This window comes from Rhincodon typus, chromosome 15 (genome assembly GCF_021869965.1).
Source record: "Rhincodon typus isolate 14 chromosome 15, sRhiTyp1.1, whole genome shotgun sequence".
Lineage (NCBI taxonomy): Eukaryota > Metazoa > Chordata > Chondrichthyes > Orectolobiformes > Rhincodontidae > Rhincodon > Rhincodon typus.
In genome coordinates this window covers 17455526-17478501 of record NC_063346.1, presented here as the reverse complement: position 1 = coordinate 17478501, position 22976 = coordinate 17455526, and the positions used below count along the sequence as shown (strand labels likewise).

The window sequence follows — 22976 nt, the reverse complement described above, 5'->3', positions numbered from 1 at the left end:
ATATTGTTTATAGCCAATAAATGCGATAAATAGCAATTGCTGGCAGCCTTTATTTAGCTTCTGCATATTTGTAGGTGGAATTTGAACTTGCAATCCTTGGAATTTTACCAATTCACTCAGCAACGTTACTGAATAGAACACCACTGGTTATGAAATTGTCTCATCATGATGCCGGAGCAAAATGAATCGCATAATTTAAAATGGATTGTGTGATCAAGGCAGTTACCATCCAGGGGACATCATAGAAAACTCAATCCTACCATCAGGTTACAGTTGCTGCAGCAACCACTGCCAGCCAAAAGTGCTTACTATGTGTCTCATAAGCACAATTAAGATTAATAGCTCATAGCTCTAGGTTCATTAAAAGTTGCTTTATTAAAATAAAAACACATTTCATTTTTGAAAAAAAAGTTTATTTGAGAATGCATAACCACCATCTATTTCCCCAAACCCTCCTCCAACAGATATCTTTCACTTAAGTTTCCAGAACAAGGAGCCTTGGCAAACTTGCATATAAAAATTGAAACAAAATAAGTAATCTCCTCCTAGGACCATTTGGGGAAAAAAAAAATTGTGTCAACCACAATTTAAAACAAAACAAACCAATAAATTGATGAAGCGCTTTTGACTGTGCCAGTGGACTCTTACATGCACCTCCAAAACTTCAAATTTAAGAGGGCATTCACAATGCTGAATGACTACATGTCCCTTGGGGGTTGATGTGGGTAGAGGTGCAACTATATAGCCATCCAATTTTCTCCACATCCTTATAGCCAAGCAGCAGGTAGAAGGTTGCTAATACACTTCATTCAAGTTGTGCATCATAATTGGCTCCTCCAGTTTTCTCTAGTTCTTGTTTGATGTATTCCTCAGCCAATTCTTGTTGGTCACAGATGACAAACTCCTTAGCAAAGTTCTACAAGATAAAAAGAAATGAAATGAAAGATTTCACAGCAAATTATGTACCTGACACAAAAGTTGACTCCCCAAAATTACCAGTTTCAAAGCATTTCAAAACAAGTGCACATTGGAAAGGTAATTCTCTAGAATTGAACAAACTGTCAAAAGTCTGGAGTAGGGAGTGAAGTGACTTCAGTCGCTCAAGGCCTCAAACAAATGGTGATATGTTTTTAAAAAAAAAAAAAGGTTTTCTTAACTAGATTGTTAGAGCTAAAAGATTCATATTAAATTCAAATCCTATAAGCAAAAAAAAAAAAATGAAGTGCATCTGTGCCTGAGCAACTATTAAATTGTAATTGAAACTGGAAAACAACACATCAGGAAAGTAAGGATAATTACAGAAAGTGAACAGTAGTAAGAGGAATTATATATATTTTGGTGGCACATTAAAAATATTTTGTGCACTAGTGACCATCTTGTATTCTGTCAACTGGAAAACCATTTAAAAATGGTAAGAAAGACTTGGTGGCATTTTGATCCTATGTTCTACAGATTCTGAACAAACCCATATAGATATAGATAGCCATGCTATTAAATCCAAATCAACTAAGCATTCAAGTGCACGTACAAAATATTACATGTATCACAATCCACTGCTGTTCATATCTGATTTACTTATTCCCAAAGGGTGTGAATGGCTCCTTTCTTTCAGGAAAGTTTGCAATACAATTCCCCCTTCTCCCATTCACAAACTCTCTTCTGTAGATCCCTCAAAACATTTGAGGTCTTTCAACCAATTCCATTTTGATTTAGAGTCATAGATTCATACAGCTAGGAAACAGACCCTTCAGTCCAACAAGATATCCTAAATTAATCTAGTCCCATTTGCCAGCATTTGGCCCATAATCCTCTAAACCCCTCCCAATGCCTTTAAAATGGTTGTAATTGTGCCAGCCTCCACCACTTCCTCCAGTAGCTCATTCCATACACACACCACCCTCTGCATGAAAAAGTTGCCCCTTAGGTCCCTTTTCAATCTTTCCCCTTTCACCTTAAACCTATGCCCTCTAGTTTTAGGGAAAAGACCTCAACTATTCACCCTATCCAGACCAGTCATGATCTGGGGAAAAGAATGACCTTCAAGTTTTCAAAACCACACTTATGAAGTGGAAATTACAGGGAAAGCACCCAAAGCCCAATTATGCACACAGATAAAAGATTTAAATCAGAGATAGTAGGAACGGCAGATGCTGGAGAATCCGAGACAACAAGGTGCAGAGCTGGATGAACACAGCAGGCCAAGCAGCATCATAGGAGCAGAAAGGCTGACGTTTCGGGCCTAGACCCTTCATCAGAAATGGGGGAGGGGAAGGGGGGTTCTGAAATAAATAGGGAGCAAGGGGGAGGCAGATAGAAGATGGATAGAGGAGAGGATAGGTGGAGAGGAAACAGACAGGTCGAAGAGGCGCGGATGGAGCCAGTAAAGGTGAGTGTAGGTGGGGAGTTAGGGAGGGGATAAGTCAGTCCAGGGAGGCGGGATGACGTCAGTAGGTAGGAGATGGGGGTGCAGCTTGAGGTGGGAGGAAGAACAGGTTAGGGAGGCAGGGACGAGCTGGGCTGGTTTTGGGATGCGGTAGGGGGAGGGGAGATTTTGAAGCTTGTGAAATCCACATTGATACCATTGGGCTGCAGGGTTCCCAAGCGGAATACGAGTTGCTGTTCCTGCAACCTTCGGGTGGCATCGTTGTGGCACTGCAGGAGACCCAGGATGGACATATCGTCTGAGGAATGGGAGGGGGAGTTGAAATGGTTCGCAACTGGGAGGTGCAGTTGTTTATTGCGAACCGAGCGTAGGTTTTTTGCAAAGCGGTACCCGAGCCTCCGCTTGGTTTCCCCGATGTAGAGGAGGCCACAACAGATGCAGTATACCACATTGGCAGATGTGCAGGTGAACATCTGCTTGATGTGGAAAGTCTTCTTGGGGCCTGGGATGGGGGTGAGGGAGGAGGTATGGGGGCAGGTGTAGCACTTCCTGTGGTTGCAGGGAAAAGTGCTGGGTGTGGTGGGGCTGGAGGGGAGTGTGGAGCGGACAAGGGAGTCCCGGACAGAGTGGTCCCTCCGGAAAGCAGATAAGGGTGGAGAGGGAACGATGTCTTTGGTGGTGGGGTCGGATTGCAAATAGCGGAAGTGTCGGAGGATGATGCATTGGATCCGGAGGTTGGTGGGGTGGTACGTGAGGATGAGGGGGATTCTTTTTTGGTTCTTATTGCGGGGATGGGGTGTGAGGGATGAGTTGCGGGAAATGTGGGAGACACGGCTGAGGGCGTTATCGACCACGGTGGTGGGGGGAGGTTGTGGTCCTTGAAAAACAAGGACAACTGAGATGTGCGGGAGTGGAATGCCTCATCCTGGGAGCAGATGCAGCGGAGGCGAAGGAATTGGGAATAGGGGATGGCATCTTTGCAGGAAGGTGTATTCTAGGTAGCTGTGGGAGTCGGTGGGCTTGAAATGGATATCGGTTTCTAGGTGGTTGCCCGAGATGGAGACAGAGAGGCCCAGGAAGGAGAGAGAGGTATTAGAGATGGTCCAGGTGAACTTAAGGTTGGGATCAAGATGGCTTGGGTTAACAAAAAAATTACATGATTTACAAAATCTCTAAAATCCATTACAACAATAAGTTAATTAGAACTTGGAAAGTCAGTAGCAAAATTATACTGAACGATTCCAGTTTAGAATATTCCTAGAAGTTAACAATGCATAAATAAAATGAATTCTTAAAATAACATTGGGAAAAAGAACTGATGACCCAAGGGGTATCTGCGATATTGACCCTCAAAAGCATTTTACCTACAAAACTGGAAAGAAGTGGTAACTTGCTTCTTGGAAATTATTAGTATTGTATAAACAACACTTCAGGAATTTTAATGTTAGGCTGAAAGGCATAGTGTATTATTTTTGGCTAGTACTCATTCAGCAGGAGATCACAAGTATACCATATCAGTTCTATACAAGGACAGCTCAATTTTTCCTTGGCTTAGTACACTGCATAGACAAAACTTACTTAAAAATTATATTTACAAAAAACTTTAAAAATACACAAAGAACTACTACATACATGTCACAAAGTGTTCTGAAGTCAATGTTTATAGCAAAATAACAGTTGTGAACGGTACAATGTTTGCCAAATATTTAGTATATCACTTCCCATATCCAAAACAGTTATTTAAGGGTCAGCTCATATTCTGTATACAATCATAAACAGAGACCACCATTCAGACAATGTTGGGGCTATCCAATCACATGCCATTTCCCATAGGGTCCATAACCTTGTTGAATCCACAGCAATTCAAATTACATTTTAAAAGTAAGTGCTCTTCCTAAATATGATGGAGGTTCCTACCTCAGCTAATCATTAAGGCTGTGAATTCCAAGGCTCAAATCACCCTCCGGGTGGAAGAAAATTCAAAAGTTCTTCTAATCTTATGGCCAAATACTTTATTGTTATGGTTAAGTATGAATAGTCCAAATTTGGAATAAAGAAGTCCAAGCAGTAAAAGTTGAGAAATGCCAACATCAGGTTTTGAGCATTAAGTGTAGTTCAGTAACTTAAATTCTGGCCATCCGTTTTTCAGACCCGTTTATTATTGGTTACAAAAGCTGCATTGTAAGTAGCAGAATGGTTGCATTTTGCGAGCAGAGGCCCTGATACTCATGTTAATTTACTCTGCACAATGAATACAAACTGTCCTTCTATTGTACAAAGCACATATCCTACTTCTTGCAGAATCTCTAGTCAAAAAATACTCCGCTCAAAGCTCCAAGGAACAAGTTTTAATTGTTTGCTAATTTATTTACTCTCCAAGTTGTTCATGTCTGATTTTTCTCCCAGCTGCAAGTAAAATGACAAAATTATTTTTACCTGCTAGAAAAATGCAGCAGCAACATTGGAAGGAGGGAGCAGGGGATTTAAAATCATACTGAAGTAATTGCCTGTAGCACATCTTACACATTATATTGGACTATATTCCATTTCATGCTTTATTTTAGTAGCTGCGTTTTAACATTTCAACACTATTCACTAGCATTATACCAATTACACATTGATATCAAATTAAGGGTGCTAAGTACTGATCAAATTGAGTGGGCCATTTGTTCACCACTAACCACAATGCGCAATGCCTGCGCTTTTATAAAAATAGCATTCCACAAACATAATGTAGCAGCACAGCAAGGTACCAGGGAGGCAAAGAAACCAGGGGAGTGGAGGGGGAATCCGCTGTACTGAGGAACAAAGAAAATGTGGGTTCATAAACAAACAGCATCTCTGACAATTTCCAAAACTCAAGTCCTTTCTCACACACCATCTTTTTTCCTCCACACTGCTTCCATACCTCCTTTGGGGAATTAATTCCCTACATGCAAAATATTCTAATGCCCTCACCTTTCAAGTTGGAGGTTGTTTTTTCTGGAAGAGAAGTTAATAAATAAACTATGCAAGCTTAAAGACCCAGATCAACAGGACCTCTTCTTTAGAGAGAGTGAAGATTTCACTCATGTATCGCACACCTAGATTAAACCAGCTTTTACGTACCATTTTTAATTTCATGCAGTGTGTTTCTGGACAACAGAAATGTACCATTCTTGTCATTGTGTAGCTGTACTAGTCCAGTGAGCAGACTTGTCCTCAATTTCTGTTCAATTCACTCAAGTACACAACCCAAAATCTAAGTGGTCCCATAGTGACTAGCTAGGATGGGTGGGTTCAATCCCACCTTTTCTAGAAGGGTGTAATAACATCTCTGAACAGGTTGATTTAAAATTTCTACAACCCAAGACCCGAGTATCATTCTTCCTTGCTGCTACATTCTGCACAACTTTTATAAAATGTACTCCAATATCCCTGGAGTTCTCTTCTAGGTTGAAGCCAATTAGCAGATATCCCACTTTAATTCACTTCCCTTGTCTAAGTAGGGATCATCTGACCACCATGAAACGAAATTTGCCATTCAGAAGCACGTTTTCACATCATACCCAAACCCCTCTACATTTGGCTGCTTAATATGATTGTTTGAGAACTTCCCTTCACTAAACACAAATTTGCCACCCATAGCAACTTACTTTGACAAGTAGAAAAAGGCAACAGCTGCTTTCTAAAGTTCCATGTATCCAACTTGGATACCAAGTACTGTATATAGCGAGTGGAGCAGACATCACTTTCAAATGTTCAGAGCAATGGAAAACAAATGTATGCGATTACAAAAAAGCAAGGGAATAGATTGGCTCACTCATTTGGCCATACCTCATGTTTCTTTGAAACAATGTTACTGTCAACTTGAAAGCATTTAACTGTTTTACATGTTGTGACTGTAAAACTTTTCCATGTAAGATTTGAAGGAAAAAAAACTATTATTGTACAGAACCCAATAAAAAAATTTCAAAGACCTCAACTTTCACATGTGCATTCAAAGTCTGCACACATGCAGGTTCAGAGTGGGAAGACAGCAGTATGAAGGCTACTTAATCTCTTAAAGTTTTATGGTTTAAAAAGGCCTGTAGACAGATGTCTTTATTACTCCAGATTCAGAGTCTATCTGCAACAGATGAGTGACTGAAGAGCAGACAGGGCTTGAGCACGAGAGCAAAACCACAACCAAGAGATCCTGATCCTTTAGTACACGGCTTTTGACAGAATGGCTTTCTAGGCCATTTCAGACAGCATTACGAATCAACCACATTGCCATCATTCTGGGGTCACATAAGCTATACCAGGTATTTCTTCCATAAAAGGACACTAATGACCCAGATTTTCCTTTTAAATAACAAAATCAATGGTTTTCATGGGCTCAATTAGACTATCTTCTTTAAAAATTCCATTATGGAATAAGTTGAAGCCACGTTCCCACAGCATGAACCAGAGTCTGTAATATCTGGCCAGTGATAGAACCTGTACACCACTGCTTCTCTTTACTCTTCAGGTAACTACCCCAATATTGAGGCAAGTTTAGAAGATTATCGCAAGTCCTTCCACAATATCAACTCAAATTCCTTTAGCAAACTGGGATACAGTCATCTGGATCAAGAGATCCATTTGCATCAAGTACAACCAACCTTTCGATACATCCTTTACAACTTCCACCTAATCCATGCTAATCAGATTTTGGGTTGTAAGTATTTTTGAATGAACTTGTTCAGGTTGTTCCATCATCTGTTTCTGATATTTTGCCAGTTCCTTTGTCTTCAATTCATTTTGGTCTTCTATCTTTCTCTTGTACCTTTGTTGGGCCTTTTACCAGCTGTTAATACCCACTTACTGTTTGCATGAGAGAATATTTTTAGTTCATCTTCATGTTAACGGCAATTCTATTTTCATTCTATCTGCCAGACATATGGTTCTGTTCACCCCCAACTCAATCTACTGTATTTAACCTGGTTCTCACTTGAATTCACCTGGTCATGCACACATCATGCATACATTCTTTCATCTCCTCCAACAACCAAGAAACTTTGGGTCTCCCTACTTTTCATCCTTGTTGGAACATACCAGAAGCATCTCATTGTTCAGTTTCCTGTCAATCTTTGGTTCCACTTTACCCTGGCTCAACAAACCACCACACCATCCTCTCCTACCCATTCCAATTAATGGAATCTACTTTAGGTTGTTGTTTGCATTGCTAATCTAACCCTTGTGATACAATAATGACTTACTCAAGTGCTCCCCAACATGCACTGGCCTAGCACACCATTCCCAGCATCAAACACTGCAATCCCTCAGATTATCCCATTACTCTACTCGTGGACATTTTACCACATTTCAGTAACTTCTCCCTACCTCGGTGTCCCAAAACAATATTTAAGTCCAATATCGCTACTCGAGCTTAGGCAGACTTGGAGGGGTGACTGTTGTGGTGCAGTGGAAGTCTCCCCGACCTCTGATCCAGAAGTCTTGATTCAAGTCCCACTCATTCCAGAGTGGTGTGACAACATCTCTGAACACAGTTTGATTAGAAAATTAGAAAAAAAACTTGGGATTTGGAGGCTTGTGGAATTCCCCCAAGCAGTGTCATCATGGTTTTATTTTACAAAGAATTTTTAGTTCTAACCACATGGATCCGTCTTTACCTACTTCAAGAACATGATTAAAGTCTTCCTTAATAAGTAATACTAACTCACCTCCCATTTTCCTCCTGTTTTTTCGGATCACTTGAATCATTGACTATTTGGTGCCCAGTATTCCATTTTAAAGCCACATTACAATCAGAGTGCCACTTGTTTATTTATAATTGTACCTCACCAACCTTAATCATATTGTGCATTTAGATATACGGATCATTATTCCACTCTTTTCCTCAGTTCTTAGTTTCTTCTAATATGGTACTACTTCCAAGATACTATCCCATACTCACTTCTGTATACATCTCATTCCTCTTGTCTATGAGATTGAGATTATTCTAGTGTGTTCATTATCTTGGTGTAACATGTGATTTAAAAATTACCTTTTAACTGCTCTGGCCTTTAAAGACTTGGCTGCTAAAATAATGAATCCATGGTAGGTGCTGAAGGAATCAAGAGGGGAATAAAAGCATACTCATCTTCATCAATCCATCTGTTACAGATGCATCAGCCTATGACATTTTCCTTGCCAATATCCACCCAAACACTTCATGAACCATGCCATGTAGGTATCTGCTCCAATCTTGAGGGACAAAATATTCATTTTGAATTAATACCTTTCACCACAGAACTGCTATTATAAAACTTACTAAAAACTTAAACCCTCACCTCTTGCCCCATGCCACCAGCCACACTTTAATCCTCCATTTTCTAAAGATGCAAGTTCAGCCCTTATTTTAAAAATCACATTATAATGCATTATTTTCACACTTACAATGGAAATTGCCCATGTTAACCAGTCATGCTGCAAATACACCCTCTTACGGGCAGATCACTAATGCCTCCTCTGCCATAATGAGTGTTGTTGGCTTCCAAATCCATTGTCAACTTTTCCAGAACTACATTTTTGAATCATTGTGACCAGGTTTCCACAATGGTCACAGTACAGAATCAGCTCTCAACATCACAAATTACATTCTATGTTGCTGTGACAAAGCCAAACATTCCTTCCTTGACCTTCTCAACCCATTTGCAGCCCTTGAAATGGCTGACCACAACATCTGCATCTGAAACCCCACTTTTGTATAGCTAAGCTACATTCATCTAAATCCATTCTCACATCTAGTCATAGCCAAAGAGTCAGTTACAATGGCTGCTCTTCCTGATCTATCATCTCCAACCTCCCACAAGAGTCTATCTTTGGATTGCTACGGATTTCTCAATTGAATACTACCTCCAGAACAACATTCAAAAGCACAGAATTAGATTTCATGCATGCACAGAAGACACCCAACTTTATTTCACCATATCTCCAGAGTCCTCCAGTGTTGCTAAGCTATCTGAAACTTAATACTGCAGCAGCAATAAATTTTCTCCACTCAAGAACACTGAAGCCACTATTCTCAGCACCTATCAACCCCTGTCAATCGATGCAGACTATCAATTTTCTCAGGATCAGTTTGAGATTATCCTAGTCGGTTCACTATCTTTGTGTAGGATGCGATTTAGAAATGAGCTTCTGACCATTCTAGCCTTCAAAAATATAGCTGCTAAAAGAATGAATCTATGGTAGGTGCTGAAGGAACCAAGAGGGGAATAAAAGCATACTCATCTTCACCAATCCATCTGTTACAGATGCATTAGTCCATGACAGTATTGGTAGCAGTGGCAAAGTCCTGTCTTCACAAGAATACTCACTACGTTTACTGCACTTAAATGGTGCTAAATGGGACAGACCGCTCAACAGATCTTGCAACTCAAGTGGCCAATCGGCAAAATTGTACTCAATTAAACTGCAAGCTCATAGCCCAGCATAGCCCCCACTCTAGCGTTATCATCAACCAGAGTACAAAATGCCATGCCAGGAGCTGAACCAGGCATACTTAGGGAGTGCCAACCTGATTAAACTACTCCACAGACCTAAACTCTGCAGTCCTGCAACATCCAGTCACAAATGGCGACTGAACCACTAAAACAACTCACTAGAGGAAGGTACTCCACAAATATCATTATCTCCAATGATGGGAGAGCCAGAATACCAGTGCTAAAAGATAAGGCTGAAGTACTTGCAGCAATCTTCAGCCAGAAGTGCTGAGTATTTGATCCATCTCTGCTTCTTCACTGGTTGCCAGCATCACAGATGCCAGTCTTCAGCCAATTTGATTCACTTCAAGTGATCAGAAGAAAGCTAAAGGCATTGATATTACACAGACCACAGCCTATTGCATTCCAGCAATAGTACTGGAGACTTGCACTCCAGAACTTTTTAGTCCTCAAGCCAAGTGTTCCAAAACAGCTACAATGCTGGCATCTACCTGACAATGTGGAAGATTACCCAGGTTATGTCCTGTACACAAAGCTAGACACTTAAGCCGACTAATTTGTGTCCTATCAGTCTTCCCTGTGTGGGAATGGAAGTGGAGTAAATCAACAGTGCAGTACTTGCCTAGTAACAATCTAAAACCAAATTGAATAATGTCAGTGAGCAGTCAGGGCCAAGCTGCTGACCTCATTGCAACCTTGGTTCAAACATGGACAAGAGCTAAACTGGAGGCACGGGGGGAAAAAAAAAGTGATTGCCAAATACTACCGAGACGTCAAGGACAGAATGTGGTATCAAGGACCCCCAGCAAAACAGATTCTAGGGGTTACTATTGATGAAAACAAAAAAATTTAGCAAAACTAACCAGCGAAAGTTACTGGCTTCAAAAGCAAGTCAGAGGCTAGGAAGCCTATAGCAAGTAACTCACCTCCTGACTCCTGTAAATTTGTCCACCATCTACAAAGTGCAAATCAGGAATGCAATGGAATTTCCCCACTTGCCACTCGCCACTCAGGAAGCTGGGCACAATCCAGGACAAAGTAGCCCAACTGATCAGAATGAGATCCACCACTATTCACACCCTCCACCACTGCAGTGTGTGTAATCTACAAGATGCAGCACAGAAATTCAGCAAGGGTCCTTAGACAGTGCCTTCCAAACCCATAACCACTTCCATCTAAAAAAAGGACATGAACAGCACTCACCATCCTGACTTGGAAATATAGACAACACTTCCACAGTCACTGGGTCAAAATCCTGGAATACCCTCCCTAACAGCTTTTAAGTCTACTTAGACTAATTGGACTGCAGTAGTTCAAAAAAAAAAAAAACCAGCTTGGAATCATGTCAAGGGTGATTAGGGATGGACATTAAATGTTGGACCAGCCAAAACCCATGTCGGACTAGAAATAAAACACTTATTTCCACCTTCACAATATTGCCCAGCTTCAGTTGCCTCTGCCCAAAACGTACTGGATTCAAATATCCCAACATATTCCTGGCTGGTCTCTTGCATTATATCCTCCATACAATTACCAGCAGTGTCTTAACTCACAGCAAGTCCTGTTCTCCACCTCGCCCATGCTTGCTAACTTAAACAATGGGGCTGGTCAGTCAACATCTTGATTTTAAAATTCTCATCCTCATTTTTAAATCCCTCCATAGCCTCATCTAGGCCCACATCCTTAGTTAGTGATAGAACTGTGGCTCCCTGAACATTGCCAATTTTTTTTTTTTTAAAATCACATGACAGCTGGTGGCCAGGTCCTCATGTGCCTAGTCCCAAGCTCCAGATTTCCACCCCAGCTCACTTACTTCAAGAAAGTGTTAAGCATTTCTTTTTTGACTTGGCCATCTCACTTCTGTTTCAAGATTAGTAGGGTATGACACCCAAGCACAATGTTCCCATAAAGAATCGTGGAATCTTTCCTTACACAAAGCTTTGAACAGTTACAAAATTGTTCTAATTAGTGGAATTTAAGTTAGTTAAATAACAGTTCAAATAGAAATCTAAACACGAATACAAAGTGCTGAGCAGGAAAACATCAACTGGTTCGTGAAACACACTCCATTAGAATTGGAAAGAATTTTGTAGACACCCTCTAGCCACACTGAGCAATGTAACCTACCAGAAACAAAGTTCAGTCACATCCAGGCCAATTATTAATTGATCTAAAGCTAACTTTCCAATCACTTGGGGCAACCCAAACTAATCTAGGAAACCACAAATGATGAAATATTGCAAAGCTACCTAGGACTTGTGTAATACAATTGCTGTACTGATTAAGAAAATTCAAGTCCCGCAAACAGAATGTCAATATTCACCATTTGAGCAGGCAATTCATTCCACAGGCCTACCACTTTTTACAGGACTGCAAGAAGGACACACATCCACAGTTCTGCCCTTAGATAACCCAAAGGTGACCCTCAGTCCTCATTAACCAATCTAGTTGAAATAATTCTTTTGCACAAATTTAGTCACCTTGTTATATCAAAGTATTGACCAAATCAATCAAATCTATTCCCACTTCTAGTTTGTTAGGATTCCTTGATGCCATACTCAGCCAAATGTTGCCTTGATGTCAAAGGCAAATCACTCTCACCTCATCAGTTCAGCTCTTTTGTCTCTAGTTTCCTTTAATACTGCTTTCACTTCTGTTCCCTATGGTGCATATGTATTTTTAGTCCTGCCCACATGCATAACACTGTTTGCTGGGGATAAACATCTTTTGGCAAACAAATTAATGGCACCAATAAATTAAGATCTGCTTGTTGTGTTTGAATGTTTCTATATGCCTAACACAAGTCATTGCTTTATTCAATACCAAACTGGAGGGTTATTTCCTCTGCTACCTTTTAATTACAGCTTTGACAGAATTGCAAATAGAAAGGCCCAATCCTTGCTGGGTGCTGTTGGTAACTAGTCAAAAACACAGATCAAAAACCAAAAACTTTGACTATGGGCATTCAACTGTACTAAGTCCCCTCCAATTACAGAAGATTCTCTCATGAAACAATTATTTGCAAGATGCTTTGTCAAAAAAAGTATTGAAAGTCCAGGCACACACGTGACTTGGACTGTCCTCATTGAGGAAATCATAACTGAGTAAAATTGCATTTGTAACATAAAACTTCATGTTCAGGTGCCAACTCTATCTCTACCTTGGATGCCTGAAAACAAGAAAGGTTACCCATTACTGAAATCTAGCTAATGTGTTGTTATCACCTGGCTGTACCTTTTAAATACTGGAATGATTAAGATCATTCCAAATATGGAAATTTGACTCCAGCAAACCACTAAAAGATACACTGGGCCTGCAGAACAATTGTCCCTTTCTTTTAAGGACAATTGGCACATTACATCTGGGCCAGCACTAATCTATTTTAAAGGTTAATTATTCTGCCCAAGATAATATGATCATCTACTATATAACCACTTCCGGTTAACAACACAACTTACAGCTATTAAACATGGATACAAAACATGTAATATATCCAAGAGAATCTTTCAATAGCCCCCAATTCAATATTTTTGGTTTTAACAGTTAAATGATTTTCCCGTTGCAGCCACAATTGCCGACCATACTGTTCATTGTTTAGCTGACATAGCTTTCTTTTCCTTCTGCAAAAGAAAAGGCTGAAGCATTTGCATCAACCTTCAGGCAGAAGAGCCATTTCAGTTCACCCCACATGACAGATGCTGGTCTACTGATTTGATTCACTCCACATGAGACCAAGAACCAGCCAAAGACTTCAGACAATGCAATGACTGACTCCTGACAACATTCCAGCAATAGAACAGAGGACTTGTGCCCCAAGCCAAGTTGTTCTAGTATAGCTATAACACTGATATCAACCTGCAAGTGTGCAAAATTGCCTAGGTTAGTTCTGTACCCAAAAACAAAGACAAATTAAACCTGTCCAATTACCACCCCAGTCAGTCAATCATTTAACTAACAGGAAGAAGCCATCAAAAATGCTATCAATTAGTTCTTGCCACAGCATAATCTGCTCACTGATGCCCAGCTTGAGATCCAGTGCACTACTCAACACCAGGCCTTGTTACAGTTTTGTACAAACATGGACAAAAGAGCTGTCCTCGAGGGAAGTGAGGGTGACTGCTCTTCACATCAATGACTCCAGCCTTGCTAGGGCTCCATGAGAATTAGAGGAAAACACTCCACTAGTTGGAGTCATACCTAGCAGAAAAGGAAGATGGTTGTGCTGTTGGGATTAAGCCATTGAGCAGAAGTTCCTCAGATGAGACATTTTCAGTCAATGTGTTTAGACATATTATAAAGATGCCTTGGGCGGGGGAAGATGGGGGACTTGAACCTAGGTATTCTGGTCCATAGGTAGAGAACGACCATTGTTCCACAATAGCCTTCCTCAGGGGCATGTCCTCGGTCCAATCATCTTCAACTGCTTCAATTAACTGCCCTCCTTCATAAAACTCAGTAGACAGTTGCTGATGATTGCACAATGTGCAGTACCATAAATATTCCCCACATACTAAAGCAGTCCATGGCCATTTGCAGCAAGACCTAGACAGGCTTGGGCTGATAAATGACAATTAACATATGTCCATATTCACAAGAAAATTGAACCATTACCTTGATGTTTAACAGCATCACCATCGCTGAATTCCCCCCCACTGTCAACATCCTAGGTGTTATCATTGCCCAGAAACAGAACTAGACTTGCCATACCATATCTCTGGCTACAAAAAGCAGGTCAGAAGTTCTGAGGAAGGGTCACCAGACCTGAAACGTTAACTCTGTTTTCTCCTTCACAGATGCTGCCAGACCTGCTGAGCTTTTCCAGCAACTTTGTTTTTGTTCAGAAGTTAGGAATTATCCTATCTCCACCACCTTCACAAGTCAGGAAAGGGAGATGCAGTGCACGCCACTTGACTGCAGAGTGCAGCTCCAACATTCAGGAAATTTGGCATCTTCCAAGACCATGCAGCACACTTAATTGGCTCCAATCCATTGACAGTGGCAGTGTGCACCACTACAAGTTGCATAGTAACACTCCAAGGCTCCCACCATTTCAAATATTCTACTATTTTGTTCAATCATTTAAAACACTGAATTAATGGTGGATTCTCAGTTCCATTAACCAATTTACACCTTAAACACCGTGGTTGATATTTTATGACTTTCACTGCTGGAGTGATAATGTCAGCTGACATGTAGTGAATCTATGAATTAGATTGCAAAAAGAGGCCTTTTTGCCCACTGAGTCTGCACCAACCCTTCAAATAGCATCCCAGCCAGACCTGTGCCCCAAGCCTATCCTCGTATTTAGCGTGGCTAACCCACCTAACCTACACACCCCTGGACAACCATGGTAACTTGACATGGCCAATCCACCCAGCCTGCACATCCTTGGACTTTAAGAGGAAACCAGAGTACCTGGTGGAAACCCACAGACATGAGGACAACACACATACTCCACACAGACAGCCACTCAAGGCTGGAATCAAATCCAGGTCCCTGCCGTTGCTAACCACTGAGCCCCTGTGCCACCCTAAGTGTTCTGGGGTCACTATTCAAATCCCACCATGGCAGATGGGGAAATTTGAAATCAGTAAGAATCTGAATTAAAAGCTAACCTAATGACCACCATGTAACTGCTGTCAATTGTTGTAAATTCACTAACATCTTTTAGGGAAGGAAATCTTTGTGACTCTCAATTGCCTTCTAGACAATAAATGCTGCTACAACATAGTTATCTGCATAACAAAGGAAGAGCAGAGAAAAGCAACAGGGGAAGCAGAGTTCCAAGACAGAGATCAACCTCGGAGGTAAGCCTATGCATCCTCATTAAAAAAACCAAAATCTTGGCCTTATTGAACAGGTGAAATGTTACACAACTATTTTCTCAGGAACACCTGGCCCTTCCATTCAGCAAATGGCCCATACAGGAAAGACTGTCTATGCCAAGTTTGCACATGTTTCCTCCAGGTGCTCTGGTTTCCTTCCATAGTCTAAAGATGTGCAGGTTAGGTGGACTGGCCATGCTAAATTGCACATCGCGTTCAGGGATGTGCAGGCTTTGTGCATTAGGGGGTATTGTGTGTGTGCACGCGTTGGATGCTCTTCAGAGGTACAGTGTGAACTCTATGGGCTGAATGGCCTGCTTCCACACTGTAGAAATTCTATGGTTCCAATGATTCTAGAGATCACATTCTCCTTACTTGCATGCAGGTTGTATTTGCCAACTCACATCTGGACCCCAAATTCTGCAGGAGGCAACTAGTGGAAAGGAGGGGGATGACAGGGCAGGTAGACATGACACTCTAATTTGTGCTTGTCCCAGATCTGGGGAAGGAGACTTAATTTAAAAATACATTTTAAACTCTTGGAAAAGGAGTATAAAGCCCAAATCAATCAATTCTCCCTTTATTAGTGGCACAGGACAACCAGATAAAACTTGCTACATTCATATTTAAAAAGGAGACAAACTCCATGCAACTAGGATCAAACAAATTTTAAGAAAAACAACTCTTTACTTTAAAAGTTCCAAAATTCAGAACCAGAGAATGGCTTCAAAAAAATCACTGGCAAGATTTGAAGCAACATACCAGTTAAATAGCTGAAGTATATTTGAGTTACATCAAGCAGATTTGGTTCTAAATGGTCCAAACACAAAACACGGCCAAAAGGAAAAATAACCTCCAACTTCAAATTCAATATGCACCCTCTCTAAAGCCTTCACTCTTCATAAATTGTGCTGCCCAGAACAGGTTGCAATACTGCAGCTGAAAAAAAAAGATTTGCTGGAGAAACTCAGCAGGATCTGTAGAAAGAAAGCAAAGTTAACATTTCAAGTCCAGTGACCTTCCTTCAAAAGTGATAACAACTGGGTTAAAGGTGGCATATATGTTGAAGATGGTGGGGGTGGGGAGTAAGCATATTGGTGGAGACATGAGTTCTGAGGAAGGGTCACCGGACCCGAAACGTTAACTCTTTTCTCCTTCACAGATGCTGCCAGACCTGCTGAGCTTTTCCAGCAACTTTGTCTCCACCAACAACAACAAAAACAGAGATAGCCGAGAGTACTGTCAACCATGGTGAAGAATCCTCAGTGGAGGAAAAAAAAAGTGAAGATTTGAGGACCCCCGTGTGGAAGGTGCCATTGTCAGGACAGATGCGCAGAAACTGGGAGAATGGAAGATGTTACAGAAGCAGGACGATAGAATGTGTAGTTCAGGTAACTAAGAGTCAATGGGTTTGTAGTGGATACAGCAGCGGCATAATGACTAGTACTGCTGCCTCAAAGTGCCAGGGACCTGACTTCGATTCCACCCTTGGGTGCCTGTGTGTGAAGTTTACACATCTCTCCATGTCTGCATGGTCCAAAGATGTGCAGGCTAGGTGGATTGGCCATGGAAAATACAGGGTTCTACGGTAGGCAGTTGGGTCTGGGTGGAATGCTCTTCGCAGGGTCGTCGTGGACTTGATGGGCCAAATGGCCTGCTTCAAAACTGTAAGGATTCTGTGGTTCTAGATGGATAGCCCATCTCCCAGAAATGGAAACAGATGTCAAGGAAGGGATGGGAGAAAATGTCAACTGCATTCTTATCGATCATTTGCTGTCTCAAAACTGAAATCGACTTTGTTAAACATGATGTACCGTTTAATAAGTCTGTGCTTGTTTTCCTCAGCTAATCTTATTCTTCCTAAAGGTTTCCCAAGCATAGGAGGTTACTGCAGTTGTTGTGTTTACCTTTTCACTGTTTTTTTGAAGAAGAGTCAAACATTGGTTATTTTCTAGCCCTCCAATGTAACCAAGCAGCATGGAAGATTATGGCCAGTACCTGAAAAATTTCAACCTTCACCAACCCCCCATCCCCCACCCCCCCTCAGGATTCTTGGAATGAATCCAATCTAGTCCAACTGACTTATGTCTAAATACCAGCAGCCTTTCTAAGAATGGCTTTTTAATTTCTAGCCTATCCAGTCTCAGCTAATTTCTCTTTCATTATGATTTTGGCAATGTCATTTTACTCAGTAAAGATGGATGCAAAGTATTCATTTAGCACGTCAGACATGACTCCTGCCAACATGTCTTTCAGTTACTAAAATCAGCCTCACTCATTTTTATATACCAATCACCAGGCTTTTGGATATTAACTTCCAGCATCTTTTCATATCCCGCTAGACTCAATTTCATCTCTGGCTTTTACACTTGGCCTGTTTTTCATGCTCTTACCAATTTGATATATCATGCACACCTTTTTGTCTATTTCAGCTTCGCTCTCAATATCCAAGGAATTCTGGCCTTAGTTGCCACACTTTCTCCCTGACCCTTAACAGAAGTGTCCTACCCTAAACCTGAATGCTCTCCTCTTGTAGCCATTACTTTGTTTTGTTTTACTTGCCAATCTTTGACATCAATTTTACACAGGACAGACCAGTTCTCAACCCACTGAAATGGACGAATTTCCAATTAAGAATTTTCACTTTTGGTTGCTCATCTTTTCTAAAGCCAACTTAATCATGGTATTGTAATCACTGTCCTCTAAATGCTCGCCCTACTGACACCACTTGCCTCATTCATCAGAACCAGATGATACAGATATCAATTTTTCCTGGTTAGGAGAAATGTACCAAACAAGAAAATTTCTTCAAGCATGCTTCATAATCTCTTTTCCCCTTTGTATTTTTTTGTTCTTCCAAATGACATTAGGCAAATTGAAGTATTCCTATCATCATTACACTTTGGTTCTTTCACCCCTCTGCATTTTCCCTCCTTATTGATCTAATTAGCATAGTTAGTATAATGATATCTCCACTACTTCGAATCCATTTAATTAAAATTCATATCTTTAGTCTCTACAAGGCATCCACATTCTCCTTCATTAATATTCTTCTTAAAATCAATAGTCACCTCTCCTCCTCACTCCCAACCTTTCCTCATCACTACTTACTCAAGGAATATTTAGTATTCCGGTCACATCCTTTAGAACCAGATCTCTGATCACCATGACATCATATTCCCACATGGTTATGTAGCTGTAGGCTACCAATTTTATTTACCACTTTATATCCATACATGCACAAAAATCCAGTATAAATTAACAACTCTTTCAGAGCCTTCTTGGGCTTAACCTTAGACCGTACACTTAACCACATTCTGTGGCCAATTCTTGAAACAGGAGGCATTAAAAATTCCGAGCTCACATGGGACAGCAAGTGATAGCTCGTGTATTAACTCTGCACGTGGAAGTCCATGAAAGAATGGCAAGTTATTTTTAATATAATTAGACGGTGCAAGAAATGCAATATGTAAATATATATTTTCAAAAATGTGTGGTCGAATCATTTGTACTATTTACTTGCTTCCAGATAATGTTACTTGCAAAAATAATTGAGGACAAATATAGTAGTCTACATGATAAACATTCTACGTAATCCCTGGTGGGTTACATTATAATTAAAGTTAATTATTACTCCCGTGGCATGCTATCCCACACAAAAGATGCGTGAGAGAGCAGGTTGTGATTCATTAGAGACTGTCTGATAATGGAAACTGTTTTTCTTCTGCGGATACTGGTACAGTGTTAGGAGAAAGTCAAAAATCATAAGTCTTCTATCGCTGAGACACGGAGCAACAGGGCAAAATGCTTTAAAAATCTCAAAACAGGGTCTGTAATCCCGTAGTTTTTAAATGGAGATTTAATTTTTAAGCTAGAACTTTTAGAGGGCAGGCAGTGCTGTATTTTATTTGTCTCTCCTCAAGACATACATCTCTGCCCACATTTATATTAATAGCCAAATTAAAATTGCTATTCAGCTGAGGTAACTAAGCAAACTGGTTGCTTGGAATTAATAAAGTTAGCCAATTATTAAAGCATTCAACTGGTTAAATGGTCACTTTGCCCACCAATACATTTTAGATACAATATAAACAGTGCAGTATACATATACACAGCTCAACGTGTCATCATGAAATATATGAAAAGACAGCTTTGAAGAGTAAAATGTAGCTGCATTTAAAAAGCCCTAAAGTTTAATGTGCCATTCCTAAGACAACTACAGATTATTTGAAGAGTTAAACTTCTCTTGGTATTTACAGATTGTAGGGCAGTCAAAACTTTTTTGCATGACAAAGGCATCCTGCAAATCTATATTAGATTCTGGATTGAACATGGCTATGAATATAGTCATTTATTTTTGAAATGCTAACAGGAAACCAAAACCACAAGCAAACATGTAAATTAAAGACTCATTCTGCTAATTGTCTCCATTATATAATATTTGATTATATGAAAGAACATAAAATGGGATTAAGAAGGTTGAAAAGAAAAACTCAACTAATGCAAACAACCTACCTGTACTACTTCCTTCACCAAACTTTTATCAGTGCTGACTTTGGCTCTCTGCAGTACAGCAACACCATCTCCAATCCAGGTGATGAGAGCAAACTTGGCACGTTTGCTCATGGCATCTCCAGTGATGATTCGATGAAACCCAAACAAAATACGATCATCTGCAGAATGGCAGTAAATTAGAAGTAGGACCATTTGGAGTATAAGTACTTAGGTCATTCAGCTTCAGCAAGGTTGCTCTCTCTATAAATGCTCAGTGTTTCTAGTTTATCTTTAGATTTTTAGCTTTTTTACAAAAATAAAAAAAGATAGACTATATCCGCTAATGAATTAGTACCTGTTTTGAACACATTCTTTCATTAATGACCCAAAGAATTAAAGTATATACCAAAATAAAGGAAGAAGTCTTCAAAAGTGAATGGATAATTTGTTACAGCTACTTCAAAGTATTGCAGAAAGTGTGCCAACGTGCAATGCTATAGAATGACAGGACTTTGGGGATTGGTTCAAATACTCAAATGGGAAAAGAAACTGGGCTCTAACTTCTGACTCATGTCTTGCTCAAAAGCCATCTCTCCACACCCACTTGTGGTGGGTGGAACAAGAAGAAAGCCCAGCAAGGAAAAAATAGAAACAAAATCTCAACCATCTTTGGGACCAACTCAAACCATCCAATAGTAATAGAAAATCATCTTAAATCTACTCTTTACAGATCTTCCCAAAAGTCAAAATGGAAATAAAGATGGCACACGTTTGCAAACATAACATCATAATTTCTATGGTATTTTCTCAACGTTAAAATGCCAAGCTTTCTTTAAACAAAATGGTTCTGTCTTGAGATGATTGAAGTTGCCCGACAGTTAAATCCTGATTAACGTTTGCAGTTCAGTGCAGCTAAACTATTTTATACTTATGGTCAATTAATGCATCACAACACAAAATTCCAATCTTCGGATTTCGGAGCTCGAAATCAATTGCGTTTAAAAAAAGTTTTATTCAAAAAAAAATCTTTAAATATTTGAGGGCGATCAGCTGATCTTCAGCGCTTTGGAGGAACAAGGAACCAAAAGTAAGCGTTGAACAGTTCCCCACTGGAGAGCCACACCTTTATAAAAAAGGTTACATTTTAATCGCAAACTTTAAACTAGTAACACAAAACATAGCCGGAGGGACAATTTAATACATATTTACACAAATATACATTTGTCGCGGAGGTTTAAGAAATAGCTTTAGCCCGCTACTTCATAGCAGTGGGCTGTAGAATTTAGTTTTCTTTTTAAAAGTTATGAATATTTGATTTTAAATAAGTGATTTTCACCCCCCTTTTCAAAACTACATTGGTTACGAGATAGTCAGTCATTCAGATAGGTAAAAATGCTGCATCCAGGAATCTAGTTGTTTAGATTGGTCTATTAATTTTCTCTCTGATTTATCTAAAATGCGCACCCCTTCCATTGAGACGTTAAACCTGAGTACAGCAAAACCTAGTTAATGATTAACCTTAGGCTGGATAGATAGTGCGGGAAAAGCTGCGCCATCGGCACTTTGGTAAGGAACGTGGATTCAAAATGATCGTTTCTGTTGCGGCTGCAGTTTTCCAGATGCAGGCTAACCTGAGACTATTCAAGTCGCAAGAATGGCACTTAGCACATAACGGAGCACTCTCTCACAGTGCAGGATTTTCTGAGGCAGGCGAGCTATCTCCTTGTTTCCACGAGATGGATGCTTCAGACGTCAAACAAGAATAAATCGAGAAGAAATGGCGTTTACATTTTTTTAAAAAAAACCTAAATCTTACTTGTGCAATGAAGTTTAAAGTCCTCGTAATTTGTGCCTTGTGAATCGGGAACAATAAGGTGCCCATCGTATTTAAAAATAACCCTGCAAAGGAAGAGATGCACATACACACAGTTAAAGACTTTAAATAGCATAAAGTTTGCAATAATTACAAGTCAAAGAGGGAGATTTGGGCTAAAACGAACCAATTGACATCGTTGTTATCATCCCGGACGCGGTTATATGACTCTCTGCACGCCTCTTTATCTATCTTTGTAGCCATTTGAGCGATAGGTGAATCAGCTGGCGAACTTCTGTACAACAAATCCCTGATCCGACTATCAATGGACTAAGAGCAAAAGCAAAAATAATAAAAGTCTGTAGCTCGTAGGGACGTTGCTGCTGGCGTTTTACTGCAGCATCTGATAACACGTCTCAGGCATAGGTTAGGAAGCACCCGCTATGAGGCTGCAGATAAATGCAAGCAGCTTTAGCGGATGCATGTCAACCCCTTTTACCGGCTTTGGGCGTTGGTGATGTCGTATTTCCGTCTGTCATGATCAGCTCACTTTACCTCCTTAACTCTGATCTAAGTGGCCACTGAGCATGGCTGTCTCCCCCTGTTGGAATTCAGAAGGGAGAATGCAGGTTTGCAATGAACCTACCCCTTCGTCAGATCCTAAGGGTATAGGGCGATAACCCAACTGACTCACCCTGCTCCCAAGTTTCCTGGGATTTTGTTTTCATATAAAAAAGTTTGGTTATGGATTTGATGGATGCCAACCTCATCCAAGTGGCAATTTACATGCCTGAACCTGGATAGGAAGGAATGGCCATTCAGCCTCTCCAAACTGTTCCTTAATTTCCTTAAATCACCACTTATCTGTATTGCATTTCCATTTACAAATCTTAGTTTCACAGTTCTTGATGACCTTACCTAATACTGTTCAACTGATCTCAACTCAACAGCTTCAGGAAATTGCCAATTTCCATTTTATGAAGAAGTGCTTCTTAATGCCACCACCAACT

General features: G+C 40.3%; 1 protein-coding gene across 1 annotated transcript; it reads right to left on the bottom strand.

Moving 5' to 3' along the window:
• Positions 1–396: 396 nt before the first annotated feature.
• Positions 397–22480, bottom strand: cotl1 (coactosin-like F-actin binding protein 1). The gene is made up of 4 exons (XM_020517661.2): positions 22154–22480; positions 21970–22052; positions 20175–20332; positions 397–916 (listed from the first exon to the last, which is right to left on the bottom strand). Exons 1-4 carry the CDS (start codon positions 22228–22230, stop codon positions 806–808), a joined length of 429 nt encoding a protein of 142 aa, XP_020373250.1. The 5' UTR covers positions 22231–22480; the 3' UTR covers positions 397–805.
• Positions 22481–22976: the final 496 nt, after the last annotated feature.